General features: G+C 38.0%; 1 protein-coding gene across 1 annotated transcript; it reads right to left on the bottom strand.

Moving 5' to 3' along the window:
• Nucleotides 1–224: 224 nt before the first annotated feature.
• Nucleotides 225–17,106, bottom strand: LOC140157148 (uncharacterized). The gene is made up of 3 exons (XM_072180230.1): nt 16,889–17,106; nt 10,785–10,918; nt 225–6,298 (listed from the first exon to the last, which is right to left on the bottom strand). Exons 2-3 carry the CDS (start codon nt 10,906–10,908, stop codon nt 225–227), a joined length of 6,198 nt encoding a protein of 2,065 aa, XP_072036331.1. The 5' UTR covers nt 10,909–10,918; nt 16,889–17,106.
• Between the last annotated feature and the right edge of the window lie 3 nt (nt 17,107–17,109).

Here is a 17,109-nt window from a genome sequence, read left to right as displayed (position 1 = left end):
GTAGCAGTCCATCCCCTGTTTGACTGGCCACCATTGCATCATCTTCCCTTACTGTCATTTGAACCTCGGTATCTTTATGCTCATTACTCTCATGTTCAGTTTGTGTGTCTTCATGGATTCTATTAATTACATCTTGTTTTGACAATTTCTCTTCAACTTCACTAGAAACAGCCTTGATATGTTCAGTTTCAGATGCAGAATCTGTTTCTGATCCATCTGTTGTCTCATCTTTCTCCACCCGTTCTTCCACTATCTCTACCATTTCTTCCACTTTCTCCATAACTTCTTCCATTTCCACAGCTTGTGTTCCTGATTCCTTTCCTAGATGTGACTAACCTACTTCTACTATCTTCACTGTAATCTGCCATCCTCACATCACTGGATATTTTGTTGTTCATTGTATTAGTTTCAATTCTACATTGCTGCTCATGATCCGTCTTGGCTTCCACCTCGCTAAAATGCTTACCGCAATGCTTACACATACGTGCTATATGATACTCCAATCCGCATAGTGTATCAAACATTCTAGCACATTTTGTGCAGGTGTACAAAACTCCGTTGGTGTTGTGAATCTTTTCATGCTGCTTGTATAAACCGGCCAGAATGAAAACTTGTTTGCACTGAATGCATATATATTGTTTTCTGGTTCCATTATAGCCAGGTCCTTTTGTTGCAGTTTCTTGCTTCTGATGCGGTTTAACACTTGGTGCTTCAGAAGGCGTTGTTGCAGGAGGTCCATCAGTTCTTTGTAGTGTCTCACTGATACTGGACACTTGGCATTTGTTTTCAGCTTCACCAGAGTTTCTTAAATTATCCAGTCCTATAACAGTGTGGTCTGTAGTGTTGTTAGTTAAAATAGAATACACGTCATAACCAATTTGAATTTCTTTGGTAGATCTTTCCAACTGCTGTTCACACTCAATGTATTGTTGATCTACTTCATAACACACAGACTGTTCCCCATAGACCATCAAAATATCATGAACTTTTCCTTTTTTCTTTTTCTTGGCATTACCTGCATGGTCTGTTGTCTGCTTGGTACGTTTTTGTTTTCCATTGGAACTTGAAGCAATGTCATGCTCTACCAACGTGAAATGGTGAGTAGCTTCTAGTTGAGTCTTGAAGTGTTTCTTACATTGAGGACACTCATATTTAAAGCTCGACTTGTGCTCATTTTTTTCTTGAGGTGTAGCGACCTCTTCACCACAAAGCAGACAGACATAAAGTGTCTTTCCTTCCTTTTGAATGGTATCCCATGTTGTCATTTCTATTGAAGACATTTCCTTTGACAATCCAGTCTTACTATTTGCTGCCGTATCATCCGTTGTACTCACAACATTCAAATTATTGTATCTTATCAAATGCTTAATTAGGTCCTCATATGTTTTGAAATGTCTGCCACACTTATAGCATACGAACCTGTCACTAGCTTCATGAAGTTCTTTCTGACATGTACTCCGAACCTTTTCTCCGCAGCTGCAGAGGTAAACTTTGTCTAAAAACTTCCGATGATCATGAAGTCTGTATCCAGGTGAAATGTCTTTGAGGCAATATCCACAAGTCTTGGCTTGGATTCTATGAACCCTGTGCTTTGCAATTTGACAGTGTGGAATATCTATGTTGCACACATTGCACCTAATAGCTTTCTTCTTCTTGTGATACCGCACCCTTGAACGGCTTTTGAATACAGCACCACAATGAACACATTCATATCGTTTTCCAACAGGTTTCCTCTTGCTGACCACCTGCTCCGCCTTTTTCATGCCCTTATTTTTGAAAATTTTTCTATATTTGTGAATCTCTCTTACCATCTGCTTCCTCTCTCTTTTCCTCTCCTCATCCACAATTTCCATCACAGTGTTATTCATGTACCCTATTTGCTCTCCCTCTTTTTCCTTCTTATTTTCAACCGCCATCTTTTCTCTCTCCCTTTTCCTCTTCTTCTTTTTCTCCACCCACTTTTCGTGCCGCTCTTCCCGATGTTTTATATTGTGGATCTTCCTTTGGCATGTGTTGACAAGTTTGGCACCACAAATGCACTCCTCATTAACTGCCCTGATATGATCGCGGAAACTTCCTATACCACATTTTTGTTCAAAGTCAAACTGCAAACGACAGAATCTACATGAAACTATATACTGGTGCATATACGGTGTATGTCTTGTTTTTGTTTTATGAATATACAACTGACATATTGTAGACAGTGTTTCGCCGCAATCTTGGCACGGTAATGGAAATTCGTAGGGGATCAGCTTTCCGCGGTTTACATTATGTTCATGATACCTCCTCTCTGTAAATGTATTAAACTTGTGCCCGCAATACTTGCACTCTGTGACAGAATCCCGTTGATGAGCATGTTGATGACCCCGTTGACCTGTAGCAATTTGAAAATGCTTATGACATATGTTACAATCATACCTCCAAATATATTTATGAAGTTTGTAATCGGAATGGTTTGTAAAAACCATTCCGCAATGCAAGCAGGTTGAGTATTTAAATTCCCATGAGCACAAAAGGCTTTCAGATGATTCTTCTTCCAATACACTCTTCACATGGGCCGATAGCAAGCTAGCTTTATCAAATACCTTATCGCAATGCTTGCACAAATTTTGAAGTTTCTTTGATCGTCCTTTTGCACTAACATTGTGAAACTCCTCTACATGCTTTTCCAGGTCGCTAAATTGTGGAAAATTATGTTGACAGCAAATATTACAATTATTCTTGAATTCATTAGTTGCATGTTTGTCTAACGTTTTCACGCTATCAAATACTTCCCCACACGACAAACATTTGCAGTTTAAACGCTCTACTTCTTTCTTATTATACTCAACATGCTGCATATAGTTTTGATGACTGAATATTCTATGGCACCCAGGGCATTTTTTCTTATTTTGATAGTCATAATCATGCCCATGCTTTATGTGTTTGGGTAGAGCTCTAATATCCTTAAAATGTTGTCCGCAGAACTCGCACAAAACTTTGAACTGCTTTTTGTGCTGCAAAAAGTGACATTCACTTTTTATTACTACTCTTGTCTTATAACAACATGGGCAAAGATGGGGGTACTTTGGCCGAGTCAATGCCACACGTTTCTGGTGCTCCTTCAAGGCTTCCGTAGAAGAAAATTCCACATTGCAAAGATCACAAATTATTTCTTTTTTCGCCCCTGCTATGTTAACATACCCACAATCGATTTCAATATCCTTTTCATCACTTGTACTGGTAGTACATGTACTACCCATTAAACTCTGATCTGCTACGACATGAACAACATGGATCATTTTATGTAGACTTAAAAGCTCTTTATTGTCAAATCTTGCAAAACAAATGGTGCAAGCAGGAAGCTTTTCAAGTCCAACTGCTGGATCTAACTCACAACCATCTACCTTTGAATCTGGCTGATCATGATAACAGAATAACTGTTTGTGCAAATTTAAGTTACGTTTTTTTTCATATCGTTTTGAACAATGTGGACATGCAAACTGGCCGTTGATAGATTGTCGTTGTTGGTCCAATGCATGTGCATTTTCATGTCTTTTTAAGTGTTGGGAAGCAAGTCCCCTGTTGCATATTTTACAGGTGGCAACTGGGTGATTTCTGTTCTTCTTTTTGTCATAGCTAATTTCATTTGTATTATTGTTTACAGGCATTTCCTCTGAGAGTCCAGATGCATGTTGTTTATCATTTTCAGCATTGTTTACAGACATTTCCTCCTCTATTCCAGACAGATTTTGTTTATCCTCTCCAAGCAATGCATTCATTTGCTTGCTAACGCTCTCATCATCACTTACATCTATACAGGATCTGGACAAACTCTTGACTGGATTTCCAGGTGAGACTTGGTTAATCTCAATTATCTCATTGTTTGCCTCAGTTACCATTGCTATGCTTCCTGGAGTCTTCTTATTTGAGAATATTTTTTCGTCTGGATTTCCAGATGTGTCATGGTTTCCAGATGAGTCTTGGTTAATCTCTATTCTTTCATTGCTTTCCTCTGTTACCATTGCTACGCTTCCTGGAGTCTTCTTATTTGAGAAGATTTTGTCGTCTGGATTTCCAGATGTGTCATGGTTTCCAGATGAGTCTTGGTTAATCTCTATTCTCTCATTGTTTGCCTCAGTTACCATGGCTACGTCTATTGGAGTCTTCTTATTTGAGAAGAGTCTGTCGTCTGGATTTCCAGATGTGTCATGGTTTCCAAATGAGTCTTGGTTAATCTCTATTCTCTCATTGCTTGCCTCTGTTACCATAGGTCCCCATCTTGGAGTCTTCTTAGTTGAGAAGAGTCTGTATCGCTCAGGACACTCAAGCATTACATGCATCTCTAAGGTCTCCTCATCTGGGACGGTTTCATTACAATCTGTACACACCAGGAACTTGCTGTGCTCTGATGCCTCATGCTCAAGTAATCTAAACATACCACTGAATATCTCTGGACAAGCCTCGCAAGTGTACATTTTTTTGTAGAATTCCCTTTCCTTTTGACTCTCATTAGCAATGCTGTGCTGTGATGCCTTGTGCTCAAGTAATCTCAACATTTTACTGAATATCTCTGGACAAGCCTCGCAAGCGTAGACTTCCCTTTCTTTTTGATTCTCATTCACATTGCCAGTATGATTATTATCGCTTTCATTTTTAGCTACCACTTGACAATTTTGTTTATGTATGACATAATTATCTTGGCTTTCAAACAATATGCAGCACTTCTTGCATTCATAACATTCAGATTCAGGTATTCTACTAGTAACCCACATTGATGATCCAAGATGTTGTGATTTAGATGATGTTAGCTGTGCAAAATTCCTTCTTGAGGTTACATTGCTACCAGATGGCATATCATCCTTTGCAGATTGTTGCTTCTTTTGTTTCTCCCGTCTGTTTGGATTCATAGGGCAATATTTTCTGATATGTTGATGTTTGAGTTTTGACATCACTACCTTCCCACAGTATTCGCATACAGATTTTGCTTTAGTAGAAATATCATGACTATTCCGTTCGTGGCATATTGTTTTTGCACGTGACGGAAAAACCAGATCACAAAATTGGCACCGAAAAGTTCTTTCCCTATGATAGTTACTCTTATGATTTTGCAGTCCTCTCTTGTGATTGTACTCTTTCTGACAAACATTACATTTGTAAACTTGCAACTCTTTGTCGCTATGGACCTTTGTATTGTGAACTTGAAGATACTGAAAACTTCTAAATACCAAACTACATTTTGGACATCTCACAGATCTCTGAGTTTTTGTCTGTCTTGTAAGGACATGGCTGGCAGAATGGGCTTGGAAATCAGAGAAACTTTCAAATTTAGCTTCACAGGAATCGCATTTAAATACTTTGTCACTCCTGCTCTCCTGCACTGCACCTAGACTAGCTTCACCCTGTTCTGTAATGTCTCCACTGTTCCCTTTCTTTTCACCCTTATCATTGAGAGGACAATAGAATCTTGTGTGAATGTCAAACTTACTTATATCATCATAACATTTCATACAATTCAAACACTTAAGCGGACCATTCACAGTTTGACCCCTTTCATCTTCTGCATGCCCACGTCGATGCGTGTTCATCTTAGTCTGAGGTCTCATGCATTGATCACAATTTGTTGTTGGATATACCCTGTGATTCGTTCTTAAATGAGTACTTAAACTCTTCACTTCCTTCTGACAAATATGACAAACAAAATGCGCTTTCCTTTCCTGTGCTGCAGCTTGACTAGCTTCATCCTGTTCTGTACTGTCTCCACTGTTGCCTTTCTTTTCACCCATATCATTGAGAGGACAATAATATCTTGTGTGAATGTCAAACTTACTCATATCATCATAACATTTCATACAATTCAAACACTTAAGCGGACCATTCACAGTTTGACCCTTTTCATCTTCTACATGCCCACGTCGATGATTGCTCATCTTAGTCTGAGGTCTCATGCATTGATCACAATTTGTTGTTGGATATACCCTGTGATTCGTTCTTAAATGAACACTTAAACTCCTCACTTCCTTCTGACAAATGTGACAAACAAAAAGGGCTATCTTTCCACGAGACTTTCCTCCTTCATTCCTCTTTGTACATACAACAGTTTGCACTTCCTCGCTGCTCTCCTTTTTCTTTCCCTTTTTCTGTGTCAAACTTCTTTTCCCTTTCCGTCTTTTCCCCTTTTTTGCACCCTTAGTAGAAGCATCACACTTATCAATTGCTGTATCACCCTCATCCTCTGAAGACAAGCAATTTGATTGTTTTTCTGCAATCCAATCAGGATCATTGTCAGCTTCATCTTCAAAGTCTGAATCATTCACATCTGTAGAATAATCAAACAACATTTACACATTTATTATTCAATAGACAATTCTGCAACATTAGACCAGTGATCAAGGGCTGCCACAGGGACTGTATTTTGGAATTTGCAAGAGAGCATTATAATACATTAAATAGCTCTTCTGGAGCCTTCAAGGAGAGCTGTTTAGAGCATTTACAATAGAATGTAAGGAGAGAATGATCAACTAATGAGAGCTAAAATCATATTCTCTTATATCAGATTCAAAGAGAGTGATTGCTCTCCCTCTCCTCAAAAGACAGTCCCTGCTGCCAGGGCCCAGCAAAAGTGGCAGGCACTGATATGAGTGGACCCAAGCCTTGCAAACTGGTCATGAGATGTACATTTTAAACAAAACTATTGCACTATACACATTAAAAATACAAAGATATTAACACATTAAAAAAACACACATAAAAGAATAAAATCAGTACTATATAAAACCATGATGACGCGGATTGACGCCCAAACTGCATGGGAACTAATAATGCATATACTGTATGTCATCAAATAAACGCCCTGAGGGCGTTACATTTTCCCAAGGAGGGGGGGGGGGGGCGTTTATTCAAGGTCAATTTTAGAACGATAAAAACGCTAAAATGATGAAATATGAACTAGAAACACTGACTTCTGGCTCACTTCCGGATTTCCAATCCAGATTTTCGCCAATTATTGACGCTATATCGACCATGTGGGGAACTTGGTAAGCTTACTACACAAGATGGCATGGAAATATCGGCATTTTTGAAACATCTTGGTTGAAAAAAGTGGTGGGGGCGTTTATTTGAGGGGGGGGGCGACTATTTGATGAAATACGGTATGTATGAAAGACTAGAAAATGTTTAATAAAGAGAAATGCAGAGATATCGGAATATTCCAATTGAAATTCATACACCCCAAAACTTAAAATCTGAAGGTAATCGTCCACACAGGGGGTGTACATTTCAAATGTATGTAGTAACCCATTCAGATGGATGATCTATTTGACATTCACATTCCATATGTGACATGATTAAGGTTATAAATGTCTTCCATAAGCAGTATATCTAGATTTCAAATGAAAAACAAAACATTTCATGCACAATTGTTTGTCTTATTAAACTGCCCCACAAATAGATCAATATGCACAAATAATACAATTTGATTCCTTGAGAATTCTTCTTGTCAAAACCAAATATATTTACTGACCTGACAGTTTCGGCCATCTTGCTCAAAGGCCATCATCAGAGTGATGGTACTTGATCCTTCCTTTTAGCTGATTGGTCACCAACAGAGGGCGCACTAGTGCCCAGAAGTGGATCATATAGTGACTGAGAAAATGGGCCCTCTCATCTCTGTTCATGGTGTTTGGAGCTCTTTTTCGTACCCACATGGATTTTTTGATGCGGTGAGCCCTCAAATCACATTCCTCAAGAATTTTGGCGATGCCCCAATTGATCACATGATGTTGGTGACCATGCAACTAAAAGGAAGGATCAAGTACCATCACTCCGATGATGGCCTATGACCAAGATGACTGAAACTGTCAGGCAGTGTCCGAAATAAGAAAACTCGATCAGGATAACTAAAGCATAAATTCTGCTTGTCCTCAAAACATTTTGGTTGTCCCCAAAATGTGTCATATTTTTGACTGCAAAAAATCAAATTTGTTTTATGTCATTGTTCTGGAAAATCTGTAGCCACAAATTGCAAAACCTGTGCAAGCTTCAAAATTCGTCATTCTGATCATGCTGATCTCAAGCACTGCCACCATTGGGTAACTCAGTGAAATGTAACTCAGCTGAACAAGTGGACACACAGATATTGGAACACACATCACATATTATAATACTATATGCTAGCAGTGTGGTCTATAGATCTCGCTTCAGGATACAAATTACAATCAAACATGTAGTCAAAAGTCAAAATTTAATGTCAATTGTTTTATATTATAAATCATAATTTTGGAGGTAAAATATAGTGGTTGTCCAGGGATAAGTACATAGCTCAATATGGTTGTCCCCATGATTTTTGGACAAGAGGATTAGTGCTTATTTCGAACACCGCTGTCAGGTCAGTAAAATATTGTTGGTTTTGACAAGAAGAACTCTGAAGTGATTGTATCACAAATCAAACCTAACAATTTCTTCAAGAATAAAATCCAGGGGGGGCGGGGGCACTCAACTTTAGAAGTATGGGTATGTGTCTACCAGCGTTCGGAAGTATGGGCCTATCGGTACAAAACATTGTTTAAAAAAGGGGGTCATTGAGTACAAACAAAATGAAAATGAGTCATTGGGTATAATATCTATGAAAAAGGGGGGTCATTGGGTATAAAATGTTAAAAAATGGGTCATATCGGTACTTTTTTGGTAGCAAATTTTGAAAAAAAAAAATGGAACAAAAATCTACTTCTTGCCCACCAAATTAACAATACAAATTTGCTGAAATAAATAACAGAATTTGAAAGTTTTTGCATTATTTTGTGGCATTTTGATGATACCATTTTTAAACGAAAAAAAGGGGTCATTGGGTATATTTGTAGTCGGAGCTTAACAAAGTGGGTCATCAGGTATGACTTTTAAAAGGGGGGGGGGGTCATCAGTTATATTTGACTTCAAGCCTATATTGACAGACACATACAGTCACTTCAAAAGTTGAGTGCCCCCGAATAAAACACAATTTTATGTCAATACTGTGTGTTTCTGAAAGATAAGTAGGCCTACTAGAGAAAGTTTGTGAGTTTCTTTGCTTACATGTACTTGCAAGGATAAATATCCAAAGTGAAACTCAAGAACACAAAGAATGGGGTTTTACCACTAGTATCCTTTTAAAATCATACACTATACTTTCCTAAATTTTGTTCAGCAATGTCTCCAAACATTGTTCGAGCTGTGTACTTGTCCCCTGGACAACCAATTTATTTTACCTCAAAAATCATGATTTATAAATAAAAACTTGACATTAATTTTATTGATCTGCGGTTTTGACTTGTCACGTTTGATTGTAATTTGTATCCTTGGGCTTAAAAAAATTGTTTGATCGGCGTAAAAAAATTAGGGTAGATAGGTCGGGATTTTTTTTTTACTTTTCAAGCTGTAAATTGCATTTGATAAAAGCCTTAGGAGTTTTTTTTTCTTGCAAAACAACAACAAAAAACTCTAGGGTCTGGCCTAATATTAGAGTTGGTCGGGTTACACCAATCAAACAATTATTTTTAGGCTTAAAAGAGAGATCTATGGACCTCCAGTTCTGAATATAACCATTTCACTGTGTTAACCTACACGTTTAATGGTGCCAGTGCTTGATATCTTCATGATCAGAATGGCAAATTTTTGAAGCTTGCACATACAGGTTTACCAATTTGTGGCTACAGATTTTCCAGAGCAAAAAACATCAAATTTGATTTTTTTTTTGTGCATTTTAAAATATGACACATTATGGGGACAATCAAAGCAGAATTTATGTTTTAGTTGCCCTCGGGACAACCTCCATATTTCAAACACTGTCTCCATTCCTAAACACATTATGTAAAACAGACAATTTCTGGATGCGTCTTTTAGGCATTTTAGAGAAGAAAATATTAAATTTTATTACAAAATAATTTTCAATATTTTTGTCTGCTTCAATTGAGTCACATCCGATGTGATTAAAAGGTATTTTAGGGTCATTTCAATTTGGTCTATTTGTGTCTTCTTTGTTAGCTATCAGTACAGATGTTCTCCGTCTGATGTGCCCCGAATAATGATTTAATTTTTACTTCGCCTACAACAAATGGACAAAATGTTGAATGAATATTCTTTTGCCCCCAATCGATCTGAAAATTTAGAAAATCCCATTGGAAAATGGCTGAAAAACAGCTTGTGCCCCCCATCACACCCGGTGCCCCCATCAAGGTTGGTGCCCCCCCCCCAATATGATGACCCACACCATGCCACTGGATAAGACCTAAGGTTATAACCATGGAAAATATGAAAGACTGCTATTTGCAGAAAATCAAAGCAAATCACAAGTCCCTATAGTTTGATCAGCTCGTAATAGGCGGGAAATATTAGGCTCTCACCCACTACGCCAGAAAGCAGGCAGACGAAAGAGTGGTATTAGTTGACCTGTCTGGTCTATATTTTGTGTGTTTTTAGAGTATACAAAGTATTGGACTTGAATTAATAATTTGTGATGCTTCTGGTGAGATGTCACAAGACAATTCTCAAAATAAAAAAATATTTTGATATTAATCCGCGATGTTATAAGGCCTGCCGATTACAAGCTGATCAAAGTAGGCCCCTACTGTAAAAGTCAATATTTTCACGATTTTGAAGATTTTGTCAATTGCGCGATAATTAAATTTCACGGTTTTGATATTGATACAATAGAATCCTAATGCAAAAGGTTATTTTCGCGAGTTTTTATTTTCGCGATTTTATGTCCACTCGCGAAAATGTCTACTTTTACAGTATATGAAATTTGTACTTGAATTATACAGAATACACACCACTGTTATTTGGTTTTTCAAACAAGCTCCTTGGTCTCTTCCTATGTTTGGTCTTCTTCTTCTTGGATAGAGATGCATCACTTCCTGGATCTTCAGAATGCAGCTTTCTCTTGCGGGATGACATCTTGAAAAATCTGAAAAAACAATACACACATTTCATTACATTGTAGCTCCATCAGGATTTGTTCATATGGAACACCTTTTTTATATGGAACGTGTGATATGTGTCCAGACTGGATATACATGTAGGTATGCCAGGTGAATTCAAATTTTATAAAGGAGGTAAAGGTAAAGGAGACGATCCCGTATAAACAGTGATCGGAGTACCCATCTCTCTTTCATTGGCGATTGGGCCAGACTCCTCCATGTAATGTTGCTATAGGGGGATTGCTACACCTCCTCTACAGCGAGTGTCTGTTACCTTCCCAGCATTAAGAATGCTGGTACCCATTTAAACACCTGGGTGGAGAGGAGAATCGAGATAAAGTGCCTTACTCAAGGGCACAACACGATGGCGTCGCCGGGGCTCGAACCCACAACCTTCCGATTATGAGTCAGTGCCCGTTCCGCTAGGCCACCGTGCTCCCTTTTTATATGGAACATCTTGCATCACAGTTCACTTTTATTCCGCCTGTATTTTTGATAGATACATGTATGTGTCACTGTCAGCTGGGGAGAACGGCCAGAACAGTGTGATCAGAATGACATTGCAGTCTTCCATCCCGATCTTGGCCACCACTCTTGTGAGCAGTGAGATCGGAGGAAATGCATATGCTGTCACCCCTCCCCAGTCTACGGACAGAGCGTCCATGGCGAATGCTTGGGGTCGGCGACCCTTGAGCAGTACACTGACAGTTAATGATTGTGATGAGATGCGAACAGATCTATCGAGGGCTGGTACCCTACCTCGAAGATCCTCTGGACGCCCCGCGGAGCAAGGGACTATTCTGTCCCAACACCCTTCCTCGTGACAGACCGTCCACGAGGATGCTGGTGATGCCCGCGAATCCGCGATGTGCATCGCTCTCATCGTAATCTGCCTGGACATGCACCACCCTATCAGGTGCAGTGCGTGCAGGCACAACCGAGGTGACCTGGTGCCCCCTTGTCTGTTGAGGTACATGAAGGCCACCATGGTTGTGTTTATATGTCGAACAACTGAATACATGCACAACGTACGGACCAATATATTTTTGTAAACATTTTAGGCCTATAACAAAATGTATATTTACGTACAATTGTACAACTATCGTTTCTACCCTATGACCTATAAAAGTTACCTGTTATCAAAGTGTCCGCAAAAAACTGGTCATCATAAGTATCTTTGATGCTGAAAACTAACGATATTCACGCAGGGACAGGCCGAAAACCTTACCTCGATCGTAAAATCCAGCCCATGCATGTCATAAATAATTCATTATTGCATTGTGTAAATGTCACTGATTGTGTCCACGTATTGTTATTGCACCTGCGAAAGCTGAAGTCATGCTGAATTTATACTCGATCGCTGGATCACCATGTGAATTCGCCTATTAAAAAAAAAAAAAAACCTCTACGACCAGGTTGTTAAGCATCGAGCACGCTGACTGGCTTAGCAATTATCAAAGTAGTTTTGTAAACCAATCAGGTTAGACGCACTTTACTGGCGGGTCACATTAATTCATACCGTAAAAGGCCGTCGCGTTCATTGATTGGCTTACGATTGCGATGAATGGTGTTTGCAACCAATCACAAAGCGGGTTATAAATAAATAAGGCGCCCATCAGAGATTTTGTACATGTCCATGATGACGTCATGCCACGAGGTAGCGGAGGCTTCGCTTTTTCTGCGGCGAAAGCGAGTGGTATAAAGTCAGTTTCACACCTGTGATTTATGGAGCATATCATAAAATCTCTGAGCACATCCACAGCGCATTTGACAGATAAAAATGACATAAATTGCAATTCTGAGCAACGGGATTCCATGAAATTGAAGATTACGGTATGTAAGTTATTCTACAGGATCGGTAATAATTAACAGCTGGTCTGCTGTATTTGAAGTGCATATTGAAGTTTGTACATGTAAGTTTGTGACTTCAAAAATAAAAAAAAAAAAAAAAAAAAAAAAAAAAAAAAAAAAAAAAAATCGCATTTCGCATTTGTTTTTAAATTTCTCGTGAGCTTTGAGACAAACCTTTTTTTTTTGCCTTATGTGCAATATATATACCGAGTGTGACGTGACCTCGCTGGGCATAGGTTGTGTTGTCAGTCTGGACAACGATATGTGATCCAACGATCACCTCCTCGAAATGGTGGAAAGTTCTCTCCTAATTCGAGGAGGTTGATGTGGGACTATGTGACGCACCAGGGGTGCAGGAATAATATAATAATAATAATAATTTATTCTTATATAGCGCATTACATCAAAGACCACAAGGCGCTTTACAATTAAAACATGTGTACGTAAAAACAAAATACACATTGAATTATAAATGGCCATGCGTTTTGGACTCAACACCCAAAAAGGGTGGTGGCGTCACACTTTTCACTGTGATCATTTTGTTTTTTGAGTGTATCTTTGGAAGAAATATAGGTATGACTGTTGGTGCCAATTTAGGCTTTAAGCATTTGTATGTGAGGTGCGCCCTTAATTCAGTAAGCGATCTAAATTTAGCTCATCTCTGGACTTGCGCAGAAGTCGTGTAAACAAATCAGACAGACAAAATGGCGGAAAGTTACCCGTGGTAATTACAATTTGTTCTACCACTGAATGCACTAAATCACTAAAATCAGACTAAATAGCTATCTAACAGTATATTGTGAATTATCAACGAGTATTAAAGAGATATTAAAGAATTGGTTTGTAAGTGAAAACTGTGTTTGGTGCGTATGTTCAACGAATCCCAGGTTACATTCTGCAAAGTAGGGATCGATCTGTCTCAAATAGGCCGAGAGTTCGTTCGTCAGGGCGAAGTTTTGGTAAAACCCCTACAATGACAGTAAATTTGGTATCAAATGAAGGCCAAGATATTGATTAGTAACTATGGACAGTTTCATTAAGATATCTTGAACATTGGCAGAATGGCATCCAATCCAATTGACCAAGTCAGGGGTGGTGGTGGCAGCGGTGCATGTGGCAGCGGTGCACTCATGTACATGTACAAACTCTATGGGTAGTTTGTATTTTAAGTGCATCCAATTGTAAAATTGTTCATTATGTACTTCAAATGTGTCCTTATTACTATACATTTGGTATCAAATGATAGCTTAGTTGTCCATGTAAACATTTAAATACCTTAACTTTCTTAAAAGAATATACATGTAAGAGGACTGATAGTCACAGGTAAGTCACATGACATACAAATTCATCCCTATTCTCTACACAGTAAACCCAAATTTTCAAGCGCAATATACTGCTAGAGATTACCATCGCTGTATTTTTAAAAGTATACCCCCTAGAATAGCCAAAGTACGTTTTTGGAAAGCCCTTGGCTCAAGGAATCCACAAATGCAATTGAAATTAGTGTAGGGTGTTACCCTAAGAAAATATTTTTCAAAATGTACTAGACTGATGGGTTGAATCGGTATCAAATTTCACCAGCCATTTTCTGAAATACACATTGGTTTACTATCATAAACCCCTATATCATCAGAAAAGTAATGGTCTGAACTTTTCAAAACTGCAATAAAAATTGATGGAGGGGTACACATGAATGAAAACCAGTACCCCAAGTAAAATTCATCAAAAATATAAAATGGGCTTGCATTTTTTACATTATTTCTTTTCACATATACCCTACACTAATTCTGATTCCATTTTTAGATTCCTTGGACCAATAGCTTTCCAACTAGAGCGATAACCGCACCATAGCTGAACCATGTGGCTTTGGCAGTTTATTGTGGTAGGCCTATACCACTGTCACCCGGAGTCTGCAATGGACATAATCTCGAAATGCTACGAAGGTATGACCACCAGTGGTGTTAATGAAAGAGGAAAAGTAAAGAATATAAAATAAACTAGAGCAACTGTGCCCTTTGCAAGGGCACAAGGTAAGTTAGGCGGATGACTGTGACGATCTGATCAAGCAGCAATACTGTGCAGGATAGTATTAATTTTAATAAGACTGTTTCATTAATTGCCGTTTTAATATACCTTGATCGTGAGAAGCTGGCATTTTGAAAACTTGACTTTTGACCTCTGTATGACCCCCTTAATAACCTTAAATGAATTTTAAAATATTTAAAACATGTTAAGAATGTCATAAGGATCATTGCATTTCAATTTCAGGTCAATTGAAGCATTTTGAAAACTTGACCTTTGACCCCTTTATTGCCCCTTAATGACCTTAAATGAATTTTAAAAATATTTTCAACATGTTTAGAATGTCATAAGGATCATTGTGTTTAAATTTCAGCTCAATCGGAGCATTTTGGAAAACTTGACCTTTGACCCCTTTATGACCGACCCCTTAATGAACGTAAATGAATCTTAAAATATTTTTTAAATGTTTAGAATGTCATAAGGATCATTGCATTTAAATTTCAGCTCAATTGGAGCATTTTGAGAACCTTGACCTTTGACCCCCATTATGACCCCTTAATGACCTTAAATAAATTTGAAAAAATGTTTGAAACATGTTTAGAATGTCACAAGGATCATTGCATTTAAATTTAAGCTCAATCGGAGCATTTTCAGTTAAAATGACCTTTTTTGACCCCTGTGACCCCTGGATGACCTCCGACGTTTGAAAATATTTTTATTATATTCTTTATGTTTTCCTCTTTCATATGACACCACTCAGGTGGTCATACCTTTGTGGCATTTAGAGATATGTCCATTTCAGACCAAATGGTTAGTCAGTAAGCTAGTAACTTAGTAAGTAAGCTAGTAAGTAAGCTAGTAAGTAAGCTAGTAACATTCACTCTTATAGGCTGATACCATTTCATGGTTCAGCAAAAATGTATACTTTTACTATCATAGGGTGTATAGATTTCCAGATATATGACAATTTATACCAAAAAAGGTGCATTGTGACAGAAAAATCAAGGTGTGACGCAAAGTCGGCGAGTTCACGACGCATGGCCAAATATATATCATTAAGAAATAAGAAAAAAATGAAAATAGGCACACGATGAACATTGCACAAAAACATGACATCCTGAGTCGAATTGGGCTAATGGGTCCACCATCAGAGTTCCTCTCGCGCGATCTCCAAAATCGGAACCGCGAGGGATATTGGGTGACGACTGGGCCTGTAAAATGCCTTTTTGGACACTACATTGTAAAATGCATTCGATCCTTAATTTTGTTTCAACTGAGTCTTGATATAGCAAGCACAATAAGGTGGGTACCAATTTTATATACCTTTGATGAAATTTTGAAGAAATTTTTCGAATATCTGACCTGCGCAAAACATTAAGTGTGTATTTTCCTTAGACATACAAGCACCGCCACCTGGGGTTCGAACCCACAACCTCTTGCACCATAGTCGAACGCCTTATCGATTGAGCTAACTTACATGTAACCCAAGGTCCCACACCGTACGGACTACCAACTCCACAAGACCCGATGTCTCCAGTGGGCTGTGTTTGTGATGTGCAGATTCCATCAATCATTTCAAGAGTATTTTAAAAACTCACCTTTTTACCAATGCATTTAGTGATGTTTCTTAAACTTTTAAATTTGTTTACCTTTTAACTAGTCTCATCTCAGCTGGTTCTGAGTTTTATCTGGGTATTAGTTGTATATTTTTGATATAGTTGAAATGTATTTGTGCAATAATCTTTGTAGTTTTGGTGTTTTTAATATATTGTAAAGCGCATTGAGATTTTGTATGTAATGGGCTATAATAGAAATAAATATTATTATTAATTATTATTATTATTTATGTCTATAGGTTTCCTTGACCTACCTGTTCTTTTAAATTTCTATGTAAAATATGTATTGTGTTCTAGGCGAATTTGGTTGATTAACAAATGTGTTAATTAAGGTTTGCCTGGCATACCTAAATTATTGGAACGTTAACTGTACATATTATAATTCTATTATTATACTATACATTGTAGTTCATCAATTGTAGTTTATACAAAAAAAAGTAAGCTTATTGATATTGTCACAAAACGTACCTATTTCAGTCATGCAGTGGATGTTTTCATGCGCGGTGAATTACCACAGTCTTCTAATATGTTTCTGCGGTTATAAACACATCACTGATTGTGGAAATGGCCCTTTTTTTTATACAAAAATCATGCAAAACAGCAAACAAATTTCCTACTTCGTTTCCGATTGCTATTAACAACAGCCCGTCACCAATTAAAGTCAGCGGAGGAGGCTCACTGCACTGCAC

Source organism: Amphiura filiformis, chromosome 7 (assembly GCF_039555335.1).
Source record: "Amphiura filiformis chromosome 7, Afil_fr2py, whole genome shotgun sequence".
Lineage (NCBI taxonomy): Eukaryota > Metazoa > Echinodermata > Ophiuroidea > Amphilepidida > Amphiuridae > Amphiura > Amphiura filiformis.
The sequence above is the reverse complement of the archived record's forward strand: the minus strand, read 5'-3'. Positions and strand labels throughout refer to the sequence as shown.

Coding starts and splice junctions, on each gene's coding strand:
- LOC140157148 (XM_072180230.1), bottom strand. CDS start 10,908: ATGTCATCCCGCAAGAGAAAGCTGCATTCTGAAGATCCAGGAAGTGAT. Junction 6,299..10,784: donor TGAAAAACCAAATAACAGTG/GTGTGTATTCTG, acceptor ATTATTCTACAG/ATGTGAATGATTCAGACTTT.